This window comes from Lagenorhynchus albirostris, chromosome 10, assembly GCF_949774975.1.
Source record: "Lagenorhynchus albirostris chromosome 10, mLagAlb1.1, whole genome shotgun sequence".
NCBI lineage: Eukaryota > Metazoa > Chordata > Mammalia > Artiodactyla > Delphinidae > Lagenorhynchus > Lagenorhynchus albirostris.
The window spans coordinates 61,647,480-61,669,596 of NC_083104.1; the positions used below are offsets into that span (position 1 = coordinate 61,647,480).

At 37.8% G+C, this 22,117-nt stretch overlaps 1 protein-coding gene across 1 annotated transcript in view; it reads right to left on the bottom strand.

Annotated features, from left to right (window-relative positions):
* GFRAL (GDNF family receptor alpha like) overlaps positions 1 to 22,117 on the bottom strand; it is a 57,071-nt gene that overhangs the window by 14,004 nt on the left and 20,950 nt on the right. The window contains 1 exon segment of the mRNA XM_060163913.1: positions 17,684 to 17,934. Coding sequence (XP_060019896.1) covers positions 17,684 to 17,934 — 251 coding nt within the window.

The window sequence follows — 22,117 nt, forward strand, 5'->3', positions numbered from 1 at the left end:
AACCTACAATTTTTTTTAATTTGAAGAGTATGTTTTGATTGTGGTTGCATATAAGTATTAACTATGGAGCATTTAAAATTAGATTCCTTGGCCTTATCACTATAGGTTTTGATTTAATAGGTCAAGGGAGAAGAGAGAATTAAAGTACTAGACATTCTTAATTTCAAAATCTCTCTAGATGCTTTCAGATGCTGTTATGGTCAGGATAGAGAACGGTTGGTAGAGAGTAGAAAACACATGGTTTTGGAGGTGAAAGAAACAGATCATACTGTAAATCACACTATTGTGAGCTAATGGAATAGAAGTTGTTAGAGAGGAAGAGAGGAAGAGGTTGGAGAATTATGTTTTTTAATAGATCACAGCTTTGAAAAAAATCAGGAATGGGTCGGCATGGCCAGATACAGGGATAGTCACTGCCGAGCCAGTTTTACCAATGGAAGATAACAATATTTGGATCAGTAAGAGACCTTACCACCTCACACGTTCCCTTTCAGCTACCTGGCAGCATTAAAAGAACAAAAACAATTAAAACCAACAATATTTCCATTGTAGTGGAGGGGTGTTGGAATGGAAGTTTGGGCCAAAGAACAGTGAGAAAAATTAACTGGGTTGATGCAGCCATGTAGAAGTGTTGGAAGGAGCTATTAGGATTGTAGACATATGCTTAGTGTACATTCTTAATGTAATAACCATATGGACTTCAAACAAAATACCATTGTACATTTCAGGCTGTCTGCTACACTAGGAAGAGTGAGAGACTTGAGATGCAGGTATGAATAATGGCTGGTCTGGAAACTTAAACATCACCCACAGCATCTTCTTACATAGACCTCAGGGACACACAGCAGTGTATCCCTAAGATAAGGTGCCCTTTGAAGAAAGCTCTGCAGTCTGATTTATATGGCTTCCCTCCTTTCAGATTGCCTTGATTCCCACCTGAAGTAGATGTACCATCAGGGACTAGTCGGCTCTGGCCTCTTTCTGAAGTTGAGTTGCTTTGAAAGTCCCTACCATATGCCTGCAGTGTCTGACCAGCTGACCCAGGTACTAATGCAAGAGTAAAACATCAGTCCCAGAGTTCTGGCAAACTCTGAGTGTATTGCAAATTGGGAACGCCCAGTGTTCAGTGTCAGTGGCAACCAAAGGAAGCCATTCCACCCTAAGCTGGAAGCCAGCAGAAATGCAAGAGACAGTGGGAATAATCTCTGTCACAGACACACACTTTAAAAACATCACCAAACACTCACACTGCCCAACAAATCAGCTTTTATCCATTCCACACTCTTTTACCTAGTTTGAAAACCAATTTGTTTACTGTGATTTGTACCACAAGCCCCCAGTAAATGCTTTCCAAATAGTAATGGGTGAGAAGAATAAGAATTATGTTTACTAGATACCAATGTAGTGTTAGGGCATTCTTGCAACTTTGAGATTGAAAGAATATTTACTGATGTTTGCAATTCTGTAAAGGGTCTTCTTGAACCCATGAAAAGAACTTGAGAAGATGGTTTGAGACAATCTGATACTAAGAGAAGATGAAAGATTGTCATTATCAATGGATTCTTAAATCTTTACCACTTACTAACCTGTCTCACTTAGGGGATTTTATCTGTGTAAGTACCAAACGTTTGTTTTTTTGAAGAAGTCCTCCTTTAAGATGATATCCCAGCATGTAGGTGCCAGGGCAATAACTATTAAGTGTCCACATGTGGTGTTTTATGGGAATACATTTGATGCTATTATATTGTTGTCACAAGAATACTTGGCTCTTTAAGCCAGGAATACACATGCTCATAATAAATGATTTTTATGACTTCACATACACAATCATGATACACAGAAAATATAAAGGAAAGACTGCTTGTTTTATGTAGCTCTGGCACTAACTCCATCCCCAATTATGGGCAACAAGGGGATTATATGAAGCCAATGAAAGCATAAGGGTGGAAAATGGAAAAGATAACACTGAGCTTTCACATACTGGAGCCTGTGATTGTTCAAATTGTAACAGTATTGTTTTGTTGTTTCATTTCCCTCCATGATCTTAAATGCTCGTTCCTTCTCTAGTGCTGCCAAAATGTGAGTTGTCTCACTCATCAATGGCAACTCTTTAATCTTTCCTTTTTGGTTTAGAGCACACGACAAAGGTAGTCATGGATGATTCACAGAATCATGCTCAGTGGCAGAGTTTTTCCCCTCCCTTAACATCTAAGCCTTTAAGGATAGAGCTGGGAAAAAGTGAAGATAGGGGACAGCTGTTCTGTTGTTTCTGTGGAGGGTTTGGACACTTCAGTATTCCAGATTATAGCTGTGTGAAGCATTTTTTGCAAAATAAAAAGCCAAGCCAAATTTGCTGGTTTTCAGGTCTGCAGACAAAATTTAAACCAGCTGGATTTTATTGGGAAATTTTGCATGCAAGTAAACCTAGTGGTGAAACTCAAGCCAGCATTTGTCTCCACTGGAATGGGCTACATCTTTAGGGAAAACCCCCCTACCCCATGTCGCTTCCCTTAAGGGAGTTTTGAATTTTGAAAGTTCCTAAAAGAAATCTGCCAGGTTACTCCATAGAATATCTGATCGGAACATTAGCCAATGAAAATGGAAGGTACAACCAGGTCTGATGTCTCTCTTAGTCAGATCTTCAGAGATGAGAAGTTGTGTGTCTCTCTGAAACCTGATTTTAAATTACCCCAATTAAACCAGCTAATGATTCCCTCCACACAAGTACTTCCAAACACAAAAGCCAACACACACACATCCACTTAAACTCACACACACACGTGCCTGGTCAGAGTGGCAAATAATGACTAACTTATTGGATTTGTATATAGCAAAAGTTTCACATCCTATTTTGACTGTGTCTTAAGTGAAAATTACCACATTCCTCACCAAAAATATGCAATTTTATAGATTTAAACATATAAGGAATAGAAACAAAGAAACACATAGTATGATGATTTTTTACTAAGCCTGGGATACATTATTTATAAAGCTATTTAGAATTTGGAAAACAAAGCAATAAAAGGTAATTCAACACTAGAGGAAAACCCTTTTACTCCAAATCTCAACTTAGATCTCTGAAAGAATGAGCAGTTTTTCCAAGGGCAAAGAAAGAAAGGACACATGCTTTCATAAGATTTTAGTATAATCATAGGAAGGAAAATTCTTGGCAGACTACTCATCTTTTTGGCATTAAAAAAAAATCTCTCCAGAGCTGTTCCTATACATAGGCAGCAGGGAGGTTTGCCAAAAAGGTACTGGCCTCAAATATCATGTCACCTAATCCAAGAATATCAGGGCACATCTAATATCAAAGATCATCTATTTCTGTTAAACTGTTACCAAAATTTAATTTGTGAGAAACCTGAGGTCTAGGGTGAGTGTAACTGATTTCCTCCATACCACCTAGGGTATTAGGGATCAAACTTGTTTCCTAAGCTCTTGTTCTTTACATTATAACATACTCCCTTTCCAGCAAACACACTTTCAAGGATGCTTTTGTTCTACACACATGTTCCCTGGGAAATGTAACATTTATAATCAATGACAATTATAAATTTCACATCATTACATGAGACAAGTACATTATGGTTGTTTAAAAATCACAATTTCTGGTACCCCAAACTGCCTTGTTTAAATTCTGCCTCTGTTGTCTTCTGTGGAACCTTGGGCAAGTTACTAACTTCTGAGTGCCCCAACTTTTTCTTTGGTGAAAGAGCAAGCATCTCCTTCATCTGTTGCTTATACAAATTAATTAAACAAGACATCAAATGAACAGACTAGTGTTGAACACACAGTAAGCCCTCAATAAGGTCATAAGGCTGAAAGGAAATAAAAGATAAGTAAGCTAGTGTCCATAGCCAGGGGACAGCTTTAAACTGGCAAGCAGTATTTTTAGATGTTTATTAAAATTTCATCTTTCTTTTAAATTATTTTTAAATTTTTATTTTATATTGGAGTATAGTTGATTAACAATGTTGTGTTAGTTTCAGATGTACAGCCTAAGTGATTCAGTTATACCTATACATATATCTAATCTTTTTCAAATTCTTTTCCCATTTAGGTTATTACAGTATATTGAAAAGAGTTCCCTGTGCTATACAGTAGGTTCTTGTTGGTTATCTATTTAAATATAGCAGTGAGTACATGTCAATCCCAAACTCTCAATCTATTCCTCTCCCTAAACCTTCATCTTAAGGATATTGTATCTTATATTACTTCAGTTTCCTCCATGTTATTATTTCACATTGTTGAGGTGAATTGGCAAACATATCCATTAAAATGTTCTTTGTAGTTTGTCAAATGGGAGGATTATTTTCAAGCATTGGTCCAGATCCTGACAATATTAACACCCTGTTGTAGGAATCTGCTTCTGGCCATCAGTCATTCTTTCTGCAGTTTCTTTGAGGCAGGTGATAATGTGCTCGGAGAGCACCAACACCTGATAGCCATTGCCTTCTGTAACAAGTGATGTCAATAGAGCCAAATGCACAGGAAAACCTCATCTATAGGCTCCACATCCCTATTCTAAAGATGGTGCCTTCCAGGGCAGCCCCAAGGCCACCATCAGAGAGGTTCGAGCATCCCATGTAGTCAAACCTGGAAACTGAGTCTTACTTACTCACCGCTCTCCTTGGGATGGTGGGCAAATCTAGGGCGAACTTGTAACAGGTCACAAGGATGAAACTGATGGATGATTTCTAAATGAAACTGTTTTGCCCGTCCCTCCCTCCGTTGCTGGGAACAAAAACTTACATTCTTTGTTACTGATTAACATGGGTGGGCATTCTTGCTGGTTTTGTTTGTTTCTCTCATCTTAACCATAGAAACCCAAGAATATCCTTTAAGACTCCTGCTTTCTCCCCAGAAGACAGGAAGGTAGTTTTCAAGACGCTAGTCTGTTACCCTCCTCATTTGCTGGCGAATCAATACATTTCTCTTTCCTTTGTCCTCAAAACCTAGTCCTTGTTACTCTCATTCGGCATCGGGGGGCAAGGACTAATTTTCGATAATGAACTTAGGGAACCTGAGATGTTTCTGTGTGGAGGTTAGTGTGGGAAATATGACTTATTCAAATACATTCAGGTTTCATTTTGGAGTTTCAAACAAGTAACCTTATCCAGCTGATCCCCCCCTTACCCGTGGTTACTCTTCACCTCCAAGCACAATTTCACTCAGTTCTGCACTATTTTCTGAATATTGGGTGTAGTGTGCAGTAACTCAAGTGATGACACTGTTCTGAGGTTTTCTGACTTGTGACTTTTATCCATCACATCAGTGGTTATCACTGTGGACAGTGAAATTATGGGACCAATGAGACTTCCTCCAGGGATCCATGTTTGCTTTTTCATATTTATAACATGACAATCTTACTAATACATCTGGGGTATATTAATAATTTATTCATAATAAGAAACAGGCATCACCTCACCATTCTTTAATCAAAACCAGCACCTCTCTTGCTGTTGACTCTGGGGATATCTTATCGCATGGGGATGAATGGGAAGTGATGAGATCTTTTGTTCCACTGGCTTGGTAAGCAAACTAAAACACACTTAGGAATCATGATTCTAGGGATGGCATTTTTTTTCTTTTCTCTTTGTTTGGTTCTGAAACCAATTCCAATGGGCAGGCGATCTGCACATCTACAAGCAATTCTTGGGTCACCAGAGAGGTGTTTTAGTATTCAACTCAATTCCGATACCCATCTACCCAGAGATGGCGTCAGATTCCAAAAGTCCTACAAGACTCCGCCCCACACAAGTCCACATTGTTACTTGTACTTCTGTCCCACTAGCCATAAATGAGAGGTTCCCGGGACTTCTTCCTCGGGCTCAATTAATTTGCTAAGAGTGCCTCACAGAACTCAGAGACACATTTTAGTTACTAGATTGCCGGATTATTATGAAAGGATATAATTCAGGAACAGCCAGATGGAAGAGATGCATAGGGGAAGGTGTGGGGAAAGGGCTCGGAGCTTGCAAGCCCTCTCCAGGCATCACTCTCCATCACGTCCATGTGCTCACCAACCTGGAAACTATAGAAACTCTGTCCTTTTGGGTTTTTATGGAGGCCTCACTGCATAAGCATGACTGGTTAAATCATTGACTGGTTAAATCATGGGTGTGATTTCAACCTCCAGCCCCTCTCCCCTCCCTGGAGATTGTGGGGGTGGTGCTGGATGTTCCAACCCTCTAATCCCTTGGTTGGCTCCCTGGCCACCAGCCCCTTATTCAGATTACCTATGGGTTTTCCCAAAGTCTCCTCATTAACATAACAAAGGACACATTTATTGCTCTTATCATAGGGTTTTAGGAGCTCTGTGCCAGGAGCAGAGTCCAGTTTGAAGACCAAATACAGTAGAGACCAAACCCTTGTATCTTGAGTCCTACATCTGAGGATTGAAAATATTTGGAAAAACATTTCAGAAAATTCCAAAAAACAAAACTTGAATTTGATGCATGCTGGTACTATTTTTTTGCATAGCATTTCCATTGTATTTACAATTACTTACAAAAGCATTTACATTGTTAGGTATTATAAGTAATTGTAAAAAAAAAATAAAAATAAAAACCAAAAACCTCAATTAAATAGAGTTGGGACAGCAGAATGGGGAGCTCTCACACGCTATTACAATAGCAGAGGTACACAAGAAGAAAGACTCCCCTTCTTTCCTGGCAAGGACTCAGCCAATGAAAAGCCATGGAATCTATTTACTCCAGCCCTCCTGACTTCCTTTTCCCCTTCTGTAAAAACCTTCTCCTTCCCTTCCCATTTGGGAACTTGCATGTGGCTTGCCGTGATTTTAGACCCCAAGTTTCAATTTTCTGCTCATCCCTAATAAACCCATCTTTGTGGAAGAAATATCTGAATCTATTTGTTTCAGAACAGTATAATCTAGAGATGATTTAAAGTATATGGGAGGATGTGCGTAGGTTATATGCAAATACTATTGATACACCATTTTAGGCAGGGGACTCAAACATCCATGGATTTTAGATGGAACCAATACCCTGTAGATACTGAGGGACAGCTATATGTATTGCTTATTCTAAATCACAATGTCACAGTATCTCAAAACAACCAATGTTGAAGCTCCTCCAATGCAGATAGTGTATGCTTATATAGATGACTCATGTAAGAAAACATTGGTAGACTTTGGCTGACTTCAGAAAAGAATCAATGCAATAAGTACTGCAAGCCAGTGTTCTTGTGGACCATGAACAGCAAAATGTAGTCACTTACGTCAAAGGGACCTAAAGTGGAGATGGAAGGCCATTAAGGAAGTGAAACACACATCCAGCCCTGAATGCAACATACTTTTGACCCAGGCATCCTGAGACCACCTGGAACCTGTCTTCTTTACTCCCTAGAGATGACAGTTTAGCAGCCAATCTACTACCAGCAAGTGGCTGAATGCCTGCCGACGGCGACCCGTAGTTCTGTAAAAATAACCTATGTAACTTCTCTGGGATATCTTTGTCTGTTTCCTTTATGAACATGACCATTTTCTATTTCCCTCAGAGCACATTTGAGTTGCTACACGAATCAGTGCCTCCAAGACTGCAATGCTTAAGACCGCAAACAAACTTTTTGTTACTTGCAGCGTTCAGCATTTCTTGGTTGACATTCTTGATGTATGGTACCCAGACAAGCTGTATCTGCAACACCTGATGCCCTAATTTCATCTCAGAACTACTTAATCAGAAACTCTGGGGTTGGAACCCAACAATGTGTTTAACAAGCACTGTAGGTGATTCTCTTGCAGTTAAAGTTTGAGAAACACTGCTCTAAGCCACTATCCCAATAAAAGTTTTAGGAATGATAAGGACATCTGCTTGGAATCTTTCATGACACTATGATGCCTACTGATTACTAGATTGACACAATATACCAGGCTGATTAGGTTGATCTGTTTCTTAGTAGCAGACAGGTTACGAGATATGTAAGTTATTTGATATTTATTAAATTATACTTTTTTTTTTCTTAAAGGTCTTTGAGAGATTGTCTAGATCCATACTACTCAGAGTGTGATCCCTGGACCAGCAGCATTAACATCACCTGGGAGCTTGTTAGAAATGCCAATCTCAGGCCTTCACCCAGAACAACTGAATCAGAATCTGCATTTTAACTAGAAACTATGTAATTCTTATACACATTAAAGTTTAAGATCAAATGTCCAACTTCATCATCTGACCTAAAATCATTCAAACATATATTTAAGAAGTCACTTATTCTGAGAAAATATGACACCTTAGAACTTCTGGAAATTAGTCTGTTTCCCACACCATCTGTGTGACATCATAATGGTTATGCAAAAATTATTGATTTGTGTGATTTTCCAAATCCCTGAAAGTCTATAGTAAGAGTTTATATTTGCTGAATTTTACTATTGTTATGAATATTTCTTTACATGAATTAACTGATATAATCTTTGCACCAGCATTCTGGGTTAACATTGATTTTCCATTTCACAGACAAGAAATTGAGGCCAAAAGTGAGTAACCTGTTCACAGTTACTTATCCTGTAAATGATGGAGAAATTATCCAAACCCAGCATGCTGGTGCCATTTTGCCTCTCTAAGACTAGGCTCTAGAATAAGGTCTATTAACACTTCCAAACATGAGATCTGACTATTAGAGGCATTGTTGTTGATCATGGTTTTTAACCAAAAAATCAAGGCTGGGGCCAAGGAAGAAGGGAGGTGAAAAAAGCTCTGTGTGTATTTTAGGTTTGAAAGTTAATAAAGGTTTAATGCACTGATTTACCTCTGAGGCCCAGAGCCAAAGAAATATCCAGAATTCTAAGTAACATAAAAGCCTAGAGTTACAGAGTTTACCATGGATCTGATTTTTTTTACATTGGGTGGTAACTTAAGTCATTCTAAAGAAATGGTTTATTTGTTTTTATTATTCTTTATGTTACTAACTTATAACACACATGCCTGTTCTCTAAAGAGTTCTAAAGAGTTTGCAAATAATGAAAAACAGGTTCCTAAAGGAATAATTTTTAAGAGGAAAAACATACATTTATAAGTGAGTGTCTACGAATTGGATGTACTACAAATTCACCATGGAGCCACTTTAATCCCGAAAATACAAAATACTGGACAATTTAGAAGCTATGTTATAAATATGAATACTGAGTAGAGAAATTATTTTGAATGTTCCTTGGAAAACCAAGAGATTTTTTTAGCACCTGGACTGAATTTGAAGGAAACTGGACTTGAATTAGAGTTTTGTGTGGGAACCAAGAAAAAGTCAGTGGTTTTGGCTAGATGAAGTGATTTATTTAAAGCCAAAACTTAACATAAAGCTCCTGGAATACCAACCTATATGAATTGGCTATAAGAGAAGGTGGTGTGTGTGTGTGTGTGTGTGTGTGTGTGTGTGTGTGTGTGTGTGTTGTGTGTCTGTGTGCATATGTGTGAGCATATGAGGGGGAGAGAGAGAGAGAGATATTTTTGCAATGGAAATGTCTTTCACAATTCACTTCGCTCACTGTTTTATTTATAGTCTATAACCTTACTTTCTCAAACAGCCACTGACCAGATGACAATAAAAATTAAAACAAGAATTGACAAAAGTGAGTTTGAGCCTCTATTAATCCACTTTGCACAGTCTTTAAATTATTTTCCTGAAAGTCAGTGTAAAATGTTATACAGTTTAGGAAAAATATACAAAACTATGTATTAAGCACTTCTATACCTAAACGGGTGTATTTAAAGGACTTTCTATAAGAATGCTCATTAATGGAATGTTACTTTTAGATCAAGACCTTCACTGGGAATAGACAGATGAAATATTGTAAGCCAAGATGAAACAGTGAAATAAATAATCTATCCATTGAATGGAGACAAATAAGTAAGACAGTCTTATTGGCAATGTTGATATCTAAGACAAGACCTCAGTAGACAGATGGGCGAGAAGTGTGGCTACAGGAAGAAATAAAGTTGTAGAAATACTTACTAATCTGAGGGCTCTTTTCCCAAGTTTCTCAAAAGGCTATACACATGTTTAGGAGTTTTTATATGAATATTTCACAAAAGCCAGGTAGTTTTGTAAATCTATTGGAGACTGTCTTTTTTCATCCTTGTTACTAACAGACAGGGCTTCCTGTATCCTAGAGTTTATTAAGGGGATAACACACATTTAAGAGCAAAAATGTGTTAGAACCAATTGCCTGTTTCAGTGTTGACACCACACAAGAATCAACTGTAAAAGAGTTTCCCACTATTCAGACTTTTTTGAAAGTAGAACTATGAAGAGGAAAAGTACTGGAAAATATAAGGAGCCTGAAATGTTTTTATTAAAGTGGGCAGTAGCAGCCCAGTCTTATTAATTCCTGATTCTTTTGCTCAAATATTTGAATTGAAAATTCCAGCTTAAGTGGAAACACAAATGAGTGAGGCTCTTAACAGGAAAGCTATATTATGACGAGAGGTCTAATAAGGAGGGAAAAGAACAACGGTATTCAGAAGGCAGTGCTGCCATAGAGATAGAGTTGATTCATTCATCCATCCATCCACTCACTGTTTATTGAGTAGCTAATGTGTGCCAACTGTGTTTTTAGGCACTGGGGTGAAGCAGGCCAACTTAAGAGCTGCATGGTATCAGTCTTGCCTTTCTGTGCATAGGAGTTTCTCATTCCCTGAGAGGTGTGAGCTAAAAGAGGTTCTGGGTTCTCCGGCAAGTGCCTGGGTTTTTCCCACATGTGGATTAAAGCAGTGGTTCCCAAACTTGGTTGAAAATCAGAAACACCTGGGTGATTTTTTTTTTTTAATACAGATTTCTGAGCTCTGCCTCAGGCCTACTGAATTAGAATAATTGAGGTTAGGGTCAAATATCTATATTTTCAACAAACCTTTAGATATTTCTGAAGGATGAACAGGTTTGAGGGCCAAGAATTCCACGTCCATCCTCTCAGTACTTTGCGGGTTGTCTTTGTGATCATCAGGCTCTTCATTAATAATGAAAAGATTGCTCCTAACAGAGTTGGGGAACCAGCTGTCTTTAGCGAAACATTAATATAGAAACTCCTAAACATGGGTATAGCCTTTGTTTAACATCAGATAAAGAAACCTAATAGTCCAGTCCTGAATCCAGTGCCAAACAACAATGGTATTTAAAGTCAGGGTGATTAAAATGTATAGAATATCTGCTATGTAACAGGCAGTCTATACACTTAATCTCATTCAAGATCTCTGGATGCATATGGCATCTCTGACAAGCCCTAATAGAGGTACAGCACAGACCCCTTGGATTCTAGAGCAAGGCTCCACCATCTGTAGGAGGAGCCCATTTGTCATTTAAAATATAGCTCCTAACATGCCGCTGGGTATGAAGAAATTCATTAAGTCATTGGTTCCCAGAAAGGTGAGTACAGGATATCATTGCTAACTAAATGGACAGCTGGCACACCACAGACCCACCTAGATGTGGCCTGAGAGACCAGTGGTGACGGGACATCCTCCCCAAGGGAGAGCATAAGCAGGGCTCTTGATTGCCCACTTTGCAGAGACAGACATGGATAGAAGTTAAGACTGGTGGGCAGTGGTAGATTGCTTAATCAGAGAGATGGAAAGAGCGTCCTTGAAAGACTGTAGACAAGGGAATGAGGGGAAGAGGCATATGGAAGGTCCTGTGGTAGTAGCACAAAGTGGGCAGATCAGATAGTATGCACCATGGAGTAGGCCTTCAACAACCAGGTCAACTGGTGACCTGCCCAGAGGAGGCCAACCGTGCCCTCTTCAGCCACGCAATGCCTGTGCACTGAGCATGTGGTGACAAGGATGGCAGCCATGCATGGCCCCACAGACTGGACTCCCTCTCTCTCAGGCCGTCCCATCAAAGTTCTGCCAGTGCTGAATGCCAAACAGCCCAGCAACAACAGAAACCCACAGTTTGGCAGGTGGGTGGCAGACTAATGATACCATAACCCTTCCACCCTGAAGAAGGCAGTGATGCATTCCTGCTGGAATTTATACCTATTCTGGGTATGGATTTGCCTTTGCTCTTTACCATCAAATACTTCCTCCAATGCCTAGTCCATCTTTGTGCAGATGCAACCTGACAGTGCTTCCCCTTGGATCTGGCCCTGGACACCTCCTTCTTCCCTCCTCAGTGCTTTTCTGTCCCTGCAGCATGAGATGGACATTAGGCTCCATCAGCATTTATGTATGTACTATACACAATTTCCAGGGAATCAAGGTTCATGGGGCCACCCCTGAGAAATGGGACACAGAATCCAAAGGATGTCTTTCCTGTCCTTCTGCCATGAAGACAGTTCTGAGATGCATTTCTCAAAGCACCTTGGAAGGTCCCAAAAGGAACAGGAACACTTGAAAGAGATGCAGCGATAGTGTGAGTTGATTCCTCTTGACTGCATTGTGCAGAGTTTTACAATAAAGATATGAGCTCAGGTAGAAACTTGCTGGTTTTCAAGCAGAGATCAGAGAGGTTAAAATGAGGACCCTATGACATGAAAGCTGACTGTCTTAGGTCCCAAATAGTAAGAGATACGACTGAACAAGATTGTCCAGTCATAAGAGTCCCAGTATTTCTGAGTTAAACAAATTGGCTCAGCTACGCAGCAAAAATCAGATTAAGGGGAATACATTTTCACTCAAGTCCATTGTTTAGATTAGCTTAAATCATTGCATTAAAGAGAGAGGTATGTGGGTGAAGAAGCCAGGCAATAAGGCAGACTTGGGAACTAGTCAAGAAAATACTTTTTTTATTGTGGATACTGGCACATGGAACTGACTGAAAGCAAATATATTAGAAACCTAACACATTTTTAAGAGATTATGTTGCCAAGGAAGCCACCGGTTGGCTTGCAAAGAGTCTGTGACTGTTAAATGTTAAAGCAACTCACAGTCTCTCAAAACTCGTGAGCAGGATATGGTCTAGGAGAGCTCCTGTTCCAGAAAGAGGGCATCCTCTCCCCCAGCCTACTGCAGATACAGCTGTGGAGGATGGTGGATAAGGAAAAAGCTTCCAGAGGGCAAGATGGGAGCCTTAAGTGTGGTTCTTCCCAGGTATCTGTCAGAGAGGCTTCAAATGACTACCAGGCAGGACTTCATTACTGGGTGCTATAACTCTCCCTTTTTACCTTATTTTGAATGGGCGTCTTTATTGATGTTATGCTGTCCCTGTTAATATACCTATAACATGCGTGCATGCGTGTGTGTGTCTCTGTGTGTGTGTGTGTGTGTGTGTTATTTGTGTTGGAGGGATGGTAGGGAATAACTACTCTTTCTAGTTCATGGGCTGCCTGTCCACTCCATGGTGCTACATCATCTGGATTGCACATCACCCAAGATCCAGGTCTTTGAGCTAGTGACTGTCGCTGGATGAACATTTGGGAAACACTGGGTCATCTCCCTTGGGGAAAGGGTAAGTACATTCTCTTTGTAGACAGAAGAGTGAAATAGACATTGGGTGAATTGTGGCAGAGTCTTACTTGTCAGCTAATAACCACAGTTGCCTTTTCTTCTGGTTCAAAACTGTACTACAGTTTCCCACCTTTCTTGCAGACAGCTGTGACCATGTGGTTGAGTCATGGTCAGCAGGACGTAGGTGTAGGTGACGTACACGGCTTCCACTACCAAACCATGAAATACTCCTCTGTGACTATGTTGCTTTCTGCATTCTGTCTTACCCTCTTTCCAGCTGAGTGGAGAGGGCTTTGAAGTCCATCATGAGAAAGAGACACACATTGGGAAGAGGCTGGTCCTCTAAATATAGGCTACTATGCAGCCTTTAAAAAGAATAAAGCCATCATATGTGTACAAACTTGCAAATGGGTCCATCATATATTTTTAAATTAAAAAGGGAGCTGTAGAGCAGGATGTATAGTTTGATTCCATTAAAAAATATCTGTGTGTGTGTGTGTGTGTAAGGGAGAGGGAGGCACTGTTTGAGTGTGTACAAAATGTATAAGGTACGTATACTTACAAGGCAAAAAAAAAAGTGTTAGAAAGAATGTACACCAATCTTGTAAACGTTGGCTCTCTCTAGAGAATGAGATTGGGGGAAGAATTTAACTTATTTTTGTTTCTATATTCTTTAAATTTTGTTTAAGCTTGTATCCCAATTATAATGTTTTCTGCTCCCTATAGGATTTAATAGAAATAGGTAGTCTCTTTTTATGTATTTATTCTTTTTAAAAATAATTCTTCAAAAAGAAGCTGAGCCTTCATGGGCAGAATGGGTCTATTTCCAAACCTCTTTAAGAGATTTGTCTACAGTTGGCATAAAAAGACAACTTTGCACCAGTAGAAAAGAGAATATTCCTGTCAGCATGTGGTACACACACATCTATAGATTGAATTTTTCAGTGTAGAAGGGAAAGGCAACACCAATCTCTTAATTCTTTCCATTTCTGTGGTCCTCTCTGTCTTAACCAATTTTTTTCTCTTCCGTTTCTCTCATGCTTCTCTCAGCTCTAACTGCCAACAATTTGCTCTGGGCTGCCAGATGCCAGAGAGAAGTGAGTCTGTGGATGCAGAGTTGTGCAGGTGAGTGCAAGTTGGTGGCCAAATACCCAGCACCTTCAGGATGCTCAGTGCCCAAATGTGGTCCTGCAGACTGGAACCGAGGCATGCTCTTCAACATGTTTTCAAAGCTCAGATCTGAGATGAGAACAAAGAGGTTCTGCCTGAGAGGGCTGTGGAGCATCCTGAACCAACACAAGCTTGTTGTCCTCATGGTGTTACAGGCAGGAGAACACCGTGGGCTGCAGTCAACCAGCCAGGGCTGGGATCCTGCATCCACTGCATCCTGGACATGGAAGCCAAGTGACCCAGCTCACCTCTCAGCTGCCTTTACCTTCCATGTGAAAAGCTGCAGAAATAATATTGTCCAGCTCATGGAATGATTAAGGTTAGATGAGGAATGTGACCCCAGATAAGCACTCCTTCTAGCAACTCTCTCATTTTTTATAATTATTATAAGACCCTGACTTGGATACATCAAGGTAGATGACCTCCAGATTTGTTTCAAGCAAGTGTTCTTCAAACTTCCAAGAGCAGCACATTAGTGAGTCATGAAGTCAATTTAGTAGGTGGTCAGCATTGAAAAAATATAATGGAATAGAAAAATAATTTTTAGAAAACAGAAGACATAGCATGTAAAAATCTAATGTCAAATGCATTGCTTACTGTGGTCTGAGGTCAAGTGAGTTTGAAAAACAATGACTTGAAGCCAAACAAAAGTGACAAATGGAAAATTTTCTCCAACTGTCCTCTCTGTTCTATTCAGTTCTGCCCCTTTCAGGTGAAATGAGCAGAAGGTGAAGGGCTTTGGAAACCAGCTGTAATGAGAGCTGTTTTTTTTTTTGTTTTTTTTTTGAGAGGTTGATAAAATGTACAAATATTTTTTATTTTATATTGGAGTATAGTTGATTAACAATGATGTGTTAGATACAGGTGTATTTTGATAAAGCGTGAGCATGCTGGGCTGATATGAAAAGTCAGAGGCAGTGGTTAGAGTTCATTCAAAAATCTCCATGTTCTACCACTTCCCAAGTATATGGGGCAGGGGATGAGGGTTTGTTAGAACTAGCCAGGCTAAGGATTTAATTTGTGTTTTTGTCTGAAACTTTTCCTATTAATTCAAGTACTCAGAGCCCTGACAGAAGGCCTTTAAGGTTCCTTTAATTCTATAAACGCATCACTTAAAATTCCTACTTTTAGTAAGTAATGTTTGAGGAGAAAACATGTTTAGTCTTCCAAAGTGAGTGAAGAAAAGTGAATCATTTTGAATTTTTATTTTTCTGAAACATTATAGAGTATGTCAATGTTTATGGATTTTTGTGTCCATTTCTACTGTTTCTTCATGAATATATATGTATTTTTGCTCTATATAGGTAGTCAAATACAATGAAAGCAAAACATAAGAATTATTGAAAACACATGGGAGAAAACTCGGTTTGGAAGTAGAATTAGGTTGCTTGCGCTGGCATTCTTAGGGAATTTATGCCCAAGGAATTGGTTACCACTAACTTGCAGAAACTACATTTTTTTTCCCGGACACCATTTAATATGGAAAAACCACTTATAAATAATCATGATAGTGTAATTGTATATATTGTTGTTGGTTTAAGTTACTTTATTTGGTATTTCCTTTTGTAATGTTATGAGCCATTCATTATAAATACCTTTAGTTCCAACAGAATTAGCCACTTAGTATTAATCAAAGAGGAAGATTATTTAGAAAATATGACTCAACATATATCATGCGATTTTCCTCTTTGTATCATGATTTCAATTGAAATATGTCTGTAGTGCTAATTATAGAAATTCCAAAGAGAGCCCTGTTGGAATCAAACCATACACTCTGAGTCGTATGTTTATTACCTAATACATAACAAATCACAATTTTGATCATATTGGCTAATGTGTATCGCTTTAGTATCTTTAAAGAAAAATAGAACAAAATTTTAAAAATGTGTGTATCTGTTTATAGTTAGATATATACAGATATGTATCTGTCAAAATTTGTATAAATATAAAGATTTTTTGCAATGAAATGGTAAATGTCTGTTATTCCTTCCTGGAAATGGTGCTTGTGGTTTGGTTACACCTAGGGTCTTATGAGCCGGGGATGTTTTGGGACTCACATAGTTGCATGGATTAACCTTGAAGGTAGATGATGGAGAGGTCTTGAATTAGTGTGTGATCACATTGTTAGGCTTTTTCCTAGAAGACTTATAGCCAAATCTCTCTCAACCACTTGTTCCCTTTGAGACTGTAGACAAATTATTTAAATTCCTAAATCTGTTTTCTTATCCCTAAAATACTGTACATAATAACTTTAGAAAATGTGTTTTCCATTCCCTCATACAGGTAGATTAGCAGACATATTAAAGACCAAGGGGAGATAACTAAATCCAAGGGTAAATACGTTTTACTTAGGTTGGGACAGCCATATAGTAGATTGTTAACTACCCCCGATGAATCCAACTTTGGATATACACATCCTTCTCACCGTGACTGTGAGCTTGGCCATGTGACTTGCTTTGTCCAGTGGGGCACTAGCAAATATAGCAGAAGCAGATGCTTGACAAGTACTTGTTCACTGGGGATTAGCTGCTAGGGATGCTGCCATCACCATGAAAGATCCAGGGTCTACTGCTGCAGAGGTCATGTGGAAAAGAACCACGCCATCCCAGCCAACAGTCCTTGTTAAACAACACCTGAACAGACTGGCCTTGGTCTCACCACCAGACGATTGTACCTTCATGAGAGACCCCAAACAAGACCATCAGAAGAACCACCCAACTGAGCCAAGCCCAGTGAGAAGAATTGTGAAGAAATAAATAATTATTTCAAGCCACCAAGATTTGGGTTGGTTTGTTACTTGCAATAGATACCTGTTACATTCCGTTATCTGGTAGGATAAACCTTTTAGGCTCTTGATATTGAAATCAATGTGACACCTAGGAGTGATCAATCATATAAATTAACAACATGTATCACTTGCAGATAAAAGAGTAAAATAGCAAATGTGCAAAGCATAATCAGAAAATAAATTTTAAAATTAGAAACATAGAGTTGACTTTGTGACCAAATTTTCTATGCTGGATTACTACTTTGTGCTGTATAGACAAAAACAAGAAATATATTATATATGTGTGTGTGTATATATATATGTATATATATATAATTGGGTAACTTACTGAAACATGATTTTCTATGAAGCATATGCTGGAAAATCTTGCACAAGGATTCTTCACTTTGGGTAATGGTCCTACAGGTGCACTGCATTTGAAGGACTGTCCCAAGGGTACCAATGTAAGCTGCTTTGCAGTCATTACTTCTGGAGCAAGTGAGGTCTTGCTCGCTTAAGGTACTGATGCAGGTCTCATCCTCATGGCACTTTCTTATCACATGCTGCCAGCACTTTGCCTGGAATGTTCTATAGCGCCTCCTAGAAAGAGTCAGGAAATGGAATTAGTCTCTGAATAATATTTCACACTAACATGTAGTGTTGCCTCACCTAACGAAAGACTGACATAAAGCAAAATACCTTCTAGATGCTTATAAACATAGTTGAAAACTAAGTTTGTACATTTAAACATCCCAACAGAGAGTGCAGAAGAAAACTTGTGAATTATTTTCCTTTTGTGTTGAAAGACAGAGGTTAAGTTTAGGATTCCCTGGATGACTCTTTCTTCATTACTAATTTTATTTCACTGGGCGATGATTTGTAGTAAGAACTCCTTGCAAGATTTATTAGCAATAATTTCTGAAGCAGAATGTGGTTTTGAGACTAGCATTTGGCCATTGACTCCCACCAAGTGATTTCAGAAAAGTCTCTTGACTTTTCCAGAGAATTTTCCCACAGGATGGGAGGTACTGTATTCTTTCTCAATATTTCTAGGCAGACTAATTAGAGTTAACAAAATGCTCTGAGGTTCTCTGGCAGCATGAGCTAATTTAAAGCAAAACATGAGTTTATTTAATGGTCGAGATAATCCATTAGAACCATATCCATTCATAACTTTTCTGACTACATATATCATTCTTGCTGTATTAGCATTGAATAAAATCTGGATAGTGTACAATAATTTCATATTTGGAACTTTCACAGTAAGAAAATCTACTTAGTGGAACCAAGAATATTAATCTTCCTATTTATCATGTATAATTATTTTTTTCACTGTCTTGAATATGTCACCATCAAACATGCATGAAAACCTTCTGAGTACATGTCATTTGTCCTGCGCTTATTTGCTTTCATGATGTTACTCTGCTTAAATCCATAAATCACATTATTTTCAATAATCTTGTATTTTAAGTCATCTTAAAGGAATCAGCTTTTAAATACAGTGGTAAAAATTAATTAATATATTAGAATTTATATTTAATAAAATACTAAAAAGTTTTTGAGCGTATAATTCTGAATCCAGAAGAACAAATATGTTCCTTTAATGCAATTAAGGGTTTTATATATAAGATGTCATCTAGATGTAAGCATTGGCAGTATTGGTTGTCATCTATGAGGTTGACAGGTGCCATTTAGTCTTTCTTAAATATATGTTTTACAAATTAAGTTGCATGATTTATCTCCTCATAAAAGTTATTTCATTCAAAAAAGTAGTTGTGAAATTTTGCAAAAATGATGAACTGAAGGGTATTTAATTAAAAATTAAAATATTATAAAAAGTACTTTGGTATACTTACTATCTAAATTATTTGAAAAAATTAAATACGGCAAAATATTTTATATTATAGAAATTTTGTTTTATGTTTGAAATGTTTTGCTGTGTAGCTGTTTCATTATCCTTATTTTCTCGATATACTGAAATTTTTTATTCTGGTTTATTACTTGAACCATTAAGTATTTAAAAGAGTAAGTTTTAAAATAGAGTTGATTATTTTGTTTTTAGTTTTGCTATAAGTTTCTGGTTGTATTGTAAAATGTAAGAGAATATGGTCTGTGTAATTTCTACACACAGAATGTATTACATTTGCCTTTGTGACCTAATATATAGTAATACTTTGTGAATATTCCTTGGCACTTAAATATGTCTATTGTGGAGTTTTGCTTTTAAAAAGTAGGTAAAATTTCTTGTAAGCAATTACTTTTTTTCACTACTTTCTGGAGTTCATACATATGGAAAAACAATGTATTGTAATTTCCTGTAAATTCCTAAACATTTATAATTGGCAAAATATAATCTCACCTCCCAGTGTGTATCTGTATTGGGCAAATTAATTGAAAAAAATAGTTCTTTATGTCATCTTCTTTGGCCTTTTCAAATAAACAGAGGAGTTTCAAGACCAATCATGAAAAGAGTAAGCGGGCACAGGGACAGAAGTTGTATTTTCAAATCCAATTGCTCTGCTTTGCCCCATGTATAAGGGCTTCTGCAGGAAAGATCCATGATAAAGTCTTAACATTCTCACTGAAGAAGTTGTTTTTCTTTGGAGATTTTTTTTCCATCTGAATTACATTAAGGATAATTTAATATAAATACTGGAAATCTCCCTAAGGCAAAATCTGCTTGAGAAAGTGATAGAATTTGTCTTTTCATCTTGACAACTAATATTGTATAATATTTCCATCACCTCTATAAAGTGTTCATTCAGAGACTATTTGCACATGGTGAAAAGAAAAAGACCCACAATCCTTACTCCCTGAATTAATACATAAAAAACAGGAATTACATAAGAAGAGACATATCTCTGTATATTAAAACATTATAAAAATTAAGTAAGTACAGATACTCAAAAGTAGAGGGAAATGAGATGAAGTCTTTTGAGAGCATATCGTGTTCCAGACCCTGCACCAAGCACTTTGGAGAGGTTGTGAAACCCAGGCGTCCTTGTGGAGGAAAATCACCAACTCTATCAGTCAGTCTGAGGATGTGTTGATGCCAAAGTGAGGTTCATGCAAGAGTTTGTGTTTCAGAATCCATCACAGGGCTTCTCAAGGATTGTAGCAGTGGATCCCATCACTCGACATTAAAATATGGTATTTGATAGGGAAACTCAGATATATCATCCTGAGAAAATTGAATACTAATAACTCAAAGATAATGATGTAGAATATCCAGGGCCCTGGCAGTGGAATCAGGTAAAGCTTGGTACCATCCATGGAGACATCTGGCATTTTTACAGGGATTACTTTAAAAAAAAAAGTGTCCTCTGGCTGGGTAAAATGTTATTTGGTTTCACTGCTAGTGAAGATAGATGATAGACAGTAATATTTTATTTGTGATATGAGAAAAATAATGCAATCAAATGTTTTTACCACACTTCATTGATTATAGGAGATACCGTTATTTTATTACAACGAAAATCACTTGTTGGCAGTTGTTATTGTTTTAATTTAATACTTTTTGTTTTTGGTCACTGAGCTTAAGACGCATTCCAAACATGTTAGGGATATTAAAATGTGCAAAAATTTTGCATCTTTGAATCAATGAAATACAATAATACACTGAATAAGGATTTTTGAGATATAAATGAGTTTGAAATTTTTTAATTTCATTGTAAAAAATATTTTTATTTTATTATTCATTCAAGAGAAATAACTAGTAAAACTTAAAATAACTGATAAACATTTGCAGGAAAAGATCCGCAAATAAAGCTTTCTTAAGAACTTTGACATTCTATATAAGTTGAAGCAAAAAAAAAAAATAGTCAATGGTTTAGCACTCTGCTGAGATCTTTACCCTTTATCTTACAGAATATGTGTTATAGGGAAGCAGTTCTCTTTTTTTGACAAATGTTTACAAGATCTGCAGCTACTTTGCCAGTTGGAATGCCTGACAGTAAAGGTGTGAGGATAGTTAAAAGGTGGAAGGAAAGCAGTTCACCAAGAATCAGTCCATTCAGGAACTGATGTCATTAAATCTCATTTGCCAGTGGTTCAAGCAAGGTGACAAATGTGACAAATCTTGCCCTGAGCTATCACACCTAGCCACTTCTCCACACTAAATGTTTATTTTGACCTTTAAAGGAATTTGTATATATGGAGTTTTATTCATTTAAATACAATTAAATAAAATAGTCCCTAATAGAAGGTACTGGGCAAACAAATTAATATGAATTTCTTGGGATAATTATCCCAAGAAGAAGCAGAAGCTTCATCCCAATTAATGCTGGTTGTTAAATAAAGCTCCTTTAATGTGATAATATCAATGTTACAGGTAGTTTTGATTCATCAAGTTTATTCAGTATCCTCTTTCTTTCCTCCATCTTCTGACTCATGTCCAAAGAGGCTCACTTAACTGTGGCTTTCTTACCACACAAAAGATCAATTCACCTTGAATATATAAGGAAATGTGTTAACGAAGACCACAGTGAGGAGAAGAGAAAGCCAAGTTGTTGGTTTCAATTTATGGTTTCCAGGAGGAGTTACCTGCAAAGGTAAAGTCTAGTCTCAACTAGCAGCCAGAGTGGATATTTTAACAAGTGAGCACATCATTCACACCTCTGCTCAAAATCTCCCAGTACCGCTCTTATTTCTCTGAGTAAATCCATTCTCTATTCCTCTTTCCCTTGTGCACTCTACCCTCCTTGCCTGAGATCATGCCACACACATTTCTTCCTCAGCACTGGCTCGTCCTTTTTTTGGTATCTCTTCTTTCCGATATTTACTG